Consider the following 6000-nt stretch of genomic DNA (forward strand, 5'->3'; position numbering starts at 1 on the left):
TAACGAAATAGATCAACCTCAGGTAATATATATATATATATATTGGTAACTTTTGATTTTTTTAGATTGGTAAGTTCATAAAGACCAAATATGGGTTTCTAAACATATGAGGTGGTAAATTAATTGAAAATAACTGCTAAGCATGCGCATGAACCTAATTACTAGGAGGTATAGTAAATAATTACTGTATATAAATATAGGAGGCAAAAGGAGGTTAGTTACCTCAAAGACTTACACTGGTTTCGTAGATGGTAAGAATGTGTTTCAAATGCATGGCTACTAATCTTCTACTTTTTCTCTCACTCACTTGTCTTTCCAACTGTTTGGCACTCTTATGCAGGCGCTTTTTACTACTTTCATGATCTTATGCTTGGCTCCAACTGTGTGGAGTAGGGAAATAGATGTCAAGGCCTCAAACATTTACAACGTGGTTAATTTTGGAGCTGTTGGAGATGGAAAAACTGATGATTCCCAAGTAAATCCTTCACAAATTTTGGTGTCCATGTGTCTATAAAACTCCATTGAGTGAACTCGAAATTGGGCAAGCCGATTGAAGAGTTTCTCTCTTTTTAATATTTTTTTACTAGGTGGGTAATATTATTTAAGACTTAAAAACCATAACGTCAAAGTTACATTGCAATATGTCAATCAATTGAGCTATGGGTGTAAGCAAAAGGGAATCGGTGGTCGTCTAATTGAATTTGATGAGTAACCTAACAATTATTATTGTTATTATTATGTTTTTAATTTGTTTCTTCCCCATATTGAGATAATATAATTCCTTTAAATTCTTTAATTTTTATATTTTTAAATAACTTTTTCAATTTTATATGTTTAATAATTTTAATTATTATGTAACAACTCAAGAAGTCTTACCCATGATACATTTACTCTGTGCATGCACACTCGAGTCCATGATCTAAATCATGGCGAGTCATCATAGCTAATTCTCATTTGGACCAAACACCTTGGGATTTTCTTTACCATCTTTCATTTAACTTAATTATGTACACCACGGTTTGTGAAAATTAATCTTTTTAACTTTTCTTTTTGCAACGAAAATAAGAGCCAACTTCGTAGAATTATGTACATATATGCATGATTTGAATTTTAGTTTTCTTCAAATTAAACTCAAATATTTTCTGTTGTGACTGATCTAAAGGCCTTTCTAAAAGCGTGGGGAGCCTTGTGTGGCGATTTTTCAAACAATCCATTCCTTGAAATACCAGCGAAGATGTTCTTATTGAAGCCCGTGACCTTCTCAGGCCCTTGCAAGTCCGCAAATCTTCATGTTCAGGTAAACAATTAATTAACTCGTTTCCCCCAAAAATTGATACACACACACACACACACACACACACACACACACACACACACGCACGCGCGCACGTCCCTTTGTTATTGAATTTAAATGGATTTCATTTTATGCTGGAGTTTACAGGTTTTAGGGAGTATAGTTGCACCAATGCTCTCATCATGGAGTACATTGGACAAGGCTAAATGGCTTGAATTCTCGAATGTAAATGGTTTAACGATCGATGGCACAGGCCTAATCGATGGCCAGGGTAAAGAATGGTGGACTACTTGCGTGAGTAAATTATATGCTCTCCCTAATAATAGGATTAGTAGGAGAACAAGATACATCTTATTGTAATAACATGTATTTGGTCTTAATCAGTTCAAGCCTTCCTTGTTAGTTATACACCCTCAGGGATTTATCCTTACTTATTTGGTATGTGTGGTTTGTGAGATATTGCATGTACTCGAGGGATTAGGGCGAGCTATGGTGCTCTAAGAGACTAGTCTCCTTGCTCTTGCTAGTCAGTTGACCTCCCCCCCCCCCCTAAAAAAAAAAAAAAAAACCATGTACTTGGTACATAATTTATGATCCTGTGAAATATATATTTTTCATGTTACAATAGAATTATCTGGAATAATTTTAAGATTATACCGTGCTTCTTCAACGATTAGGATTCGTTAGAGCATAAGGAACATTATATAAAGGTGCATTCGATTCATTTAATCACTGCAATCTCATCACAATATGCCAAATTGTGTGATAGGAGACTTAATAGAATAATTTATATATTTAGGGTAAGTAGCATTTGTTACGTATTAATACATTTTCTTTGTATATTTAACTTATATAATTTCATTATAGAATTTATTTTTATTAGTTAACTCCATAAACATTTATTTAAATCTTTCTTAAGGATTTCAATAAATTAACTTTTTCAAAATGGAGTTAAATTATTTATCAAGAAATTCTACCTTTTTTTTTTTATGCTATATATTCTTTTTGTTCCTTAATTTTTACATCATCTTTTCATTTTCAGGGAAAATTTCAATGCCCGCGTCCCACCGTAAGTATATCATAACCATTACTTAGGCAACACTTTTCTATATTTTAAGACTTTTTTTTTCAAAAATACACTTTCCCTTCTTCAAATATTTGAAGATTACTTTTTAATCCATCAATTGTTGACTTTTCCTCTTCTTTCTTCTCAATTTCTATGTCACAAGTTTGTTATCAGTCGCCGTATTCGTCAACATCATAATCATCATTATCTCAAATGTGAGCTGATCGAAGGAATCTTGTTCTTCAATTTATTTTACCCTGTCAAGTTAATCACTCACATTACCCATGATACATGCCACTATATGAAAATCATTTTTATTATTTAGTTTCGATAAAGTTCTAGGAGCCGATGATTAGATAAGAGTTTTTAAATCTCTTCACTTCTACCTATAAAATTAGGTTAACCAAATTTTGCCAAATTAATTTCCTTCCATGTGTCGAATCATTCATTCACGGAAAAATACATGATCCCAAACTTCATAGGGATACATATAAGTTCTGACAGTTTGATTTCGTGTTTAATGGTTGGGATCAGATTTTTTTTAACAAGAGTCATTTTAAATGAGTCAATTGCAAAAATAATTTCAATACTAGCTAGGTACAATCAGGGTTTAATATTGATTGGGTTCGGATTAGATCTTAATATATCCATATCCAAATTTGAATTTGCCATTCGAAACTGGTTTCGAATCTAAATCCGGCTGGAATGTTATTAGTTAAAATCATACCCAAACCATTTTTTTTTATTAAACTAATATTCGGATCCCACCCAACTGAAATACTTAATTCAGGTTAGTTGAGTTGGATAATGTCGGACCTTTCAACATGTGTTTTGCTATAATTTTTTTTAATTGCTATATTATTATATTTTACCATTTTTTTAAAAATAAGAAAGCATATTTTATATATTTTTTTAAATCATTTATTTTTCTTACCTTTATTTTATTTTTCTTTCCAAAATTTGAACATTGTTGCGATATGGCCAGACACTATCGTTAAGAGGATGTAACGGACTTCAACTAAGTGGACTGAAGTTCACTAACAGTCCAAAAAACCACGTCTCTGTAAGTAACTGCAAGGGTTTAACGCTCTCTCACCTTACCATCACAGCACCTCAAGACAGTCCTAACACAGATGGAATTGATATCTCCAGTTCTACCAACGTTCACATCCAAGACTCTTTCATTGGAACTGGTAAATTGACGGTTCTACCCTTAACTTTTTTTCTTTCTCACCATTTTACCCCTTTCTCATTCTCCATGAAATTGGCTAAATCTTATTTCATTCTTCCTCCATTATTGTGTATAGGTGATGACTGTGTTGCCATCAATACTGGCTCCTCCTACATTAACATTACGGGTGTCAACTGTGGGCCAGGTCACGGTATAAGGTTCGCTACAATTTTGAACAACATTGCACCAAAAGGGTAGTTCGATAAATTTCTAAAAAATAAAAAGTATTTTGAAAATTGTTTTCTTAGCTGAAATTTTTTTTAATTTTTTTTTTCTTTCGACTTCTACAATTTTCCCTAGAGTTCATATTGGGAAGGTTTGGTACCATGACATCGGCTCTTCGTCATAAGGGACTGTATCATATGTTTCAAAGGATGGGATTGGATTGTTCACCCATTAAAATATTTCGTGTGTGAGCTGGGATAAGAACGTCGTGAGACAGTTTAGTCCATAAGAAGTTTCAACAAGAATCAATATGGACCCAATCCATTAAGTTATCAGATCCACCATTGACGGCCTTAGAATAGAATCAATATCTTTATATTGTGAAGAAAATTAAAATGTCCAACTCAATCTATAGTGTGGGAAGCTTATATATATATATATATATATATATATATATATATATATATATATATATTGGGTCTTGAAGTTTATTTATTGTTTTATTTTTAATATTGTAGTGTGGGAAGCTTAGGAGCCAGTGGAGCTTTTGCAACAGCAGAAGAGATACATGTAAAAAATTGCAATCTTACTAGAACGATGAACGGAGTAAGGATCAAGACATGGCAGGTAAAAATTTAAATTTTTTTGCAATATTATCCATACGATTTAGATTATTATAAATAATTATTGGTTTTGATGTTTTTTCTTGTCTAGGGGGGCTCCGGTTATGCTAGGAAGATTACATTTGAACAAATCACACTTACAGCCGTCGGTAATCCCATAATCATTGACCAGTACTACTGTAACGGTTCGAACAGTTGCACAAATCAAGTAAGAAAAACGAAATATTTTGATAAATTCCATGCCATTTTAAAATGTTTTGGCAAATTATTCTGATTTTGGTCAAGTTAGAAATGAAATATTAATCGATCCTGAAACATGGTATGTTTCATTTTTTTTTTTTGTACCCATCCACTGACAAATTTCTCTTTGATGACAATGGTAAAGACGTCGGCGGTTAAAGTGAGCGACATTACGTACGTTGGAGTGCATGGAACTTCGGCCATGGACAACGCAATCAATCTGAAATGTAGCCAAACCGTAGGTTGCACCAATATTATTATGGAAGATATCAACATACAAGCAGTACCTCCAGCACGTAAGACTTATTCCAGCTGCATCAATGCCAAAGGAAGATCTAAGAACACCAATCCCATTGTGCCTTGCTTGTCCTAATTGCTATTGGTAGTCATGTTGTTTTAGTTGTAATTTTAGTTTATATGAGTACATCTCTATTTATTCTTATAATGAGAGTACTCTTTGTTCTTATAATAAAAGGAAGACCACTGGTGCCTCTCAACATCTATTTGCAGATCTTGTTCAGACCTTGGCTGAGTCAAATTAGAATTGGTCCAATTTTAACCCTATAATGCACATATGAGGCATAAGTATTGGACACTGGGGCAGGTAAACTCTAGGTTTTAATGAAAACCTTTAAGCCCAAATCCTATTTGCTAAGGTCCATTAAATTAACATTGGTCAAAAATCCTATCCATCGAAAAACGTGTTCATAATTCTGACCAATAATAAAAACCATACCATCAGCCAAACCCGATTTCTCGTTGGTCAGAATTGACTTTAATTCAGTTGATTGAACTTATGTATTAGTGAAAGAAGTATTAGACTTACCAATGATGGTGTCTATATTAAGACCGATTTGAGCTCACTATGATTCCTAAATTTCGTTTAGGGTCCAACTAATTAAGGCCAGCTAATTAAGAATGTGCTTAGTACCAACTTAGATAAGTTTGGGGCTTCAACTCAAAATCAATTGACAATGAGTGGAGAGGCTCAGGAGCTTATAAGGAGAGAGGCAAGGCAATGAATGTTTGATGTGGGACTAAACTCAACATGCTCTGCACACGTGGGCCGGATTATGACAAAGCACGTGGAGATATGACCTGGTGACGTATGTGGAAGAGAGAAAGGCCCACTCCAATACTATGATAAGTTTGGGAGTCCAACTCAAAATCAATTGACAATGAGTGGAGACGCCCAAGAGCTTATAAGGAGGCAAGGCAATGAGTGTCCGATGTGGGACTAAACTCAACAAACTTAACTATATTAGTTAAGCATGCATTTTGAGAGTTGAATCTGCATTCTCGCTGACCACTAACCCCTTGCTTGCCCTAGCTAAAAAAGATTGTGCTTGGAATCAATATAAATAATAAGTTTGTGTTCTTG

General features: G+C 33.8%; 1 protein-coding gene across 1 annotated transcript; it reads left to right on the forward strand.

Annotated features, from left to right (window-relative positions):
- Positions 1–345: 345 nt before the first annotated feature.
- Positions 346–5103, forward strand: LOC147392561 (putative polygalacturonase At3g15720). The gene is made up of 9 exons (XM_086456196.1): positions 346–475; positions 1163–1297; positions 1442–1588; positions 2337–2363; positions 3346–3553; positions 3668–3749; positions 4275–4383; positions 4471–4587; positions 4765–5103. The coding sequence occupies exons 1-9, from the start codon at positions 359–361 to the stop codon at positions 4990–4992; spliced, it is 1170 nt and encodes a 389-aa protein (XP_086312322.1). The 5' UTR covers positions 346–358; the 3' UTR covers positions 4993–5103.
- The last annotated feature ends 897 nt before the right edge of the window (positions 5104–6000 follow it).

Source organism: Akebia trifoliata, chromosome 10 (genome assembly GCF_017979445.1).
Source record: "Akebia trifoliata isolate Shusen 1 chromosome 10, ASM1797944v1, whole genome shotgun sequence".
In the NCBI taxonomy this organism is placed as follows: Eukaryota; Viridiplantae; Streptophyta; class Magnoliopsida; order Ranunculales; family Lardizabalaceae; genus Akebia; species Akebia trifoliata.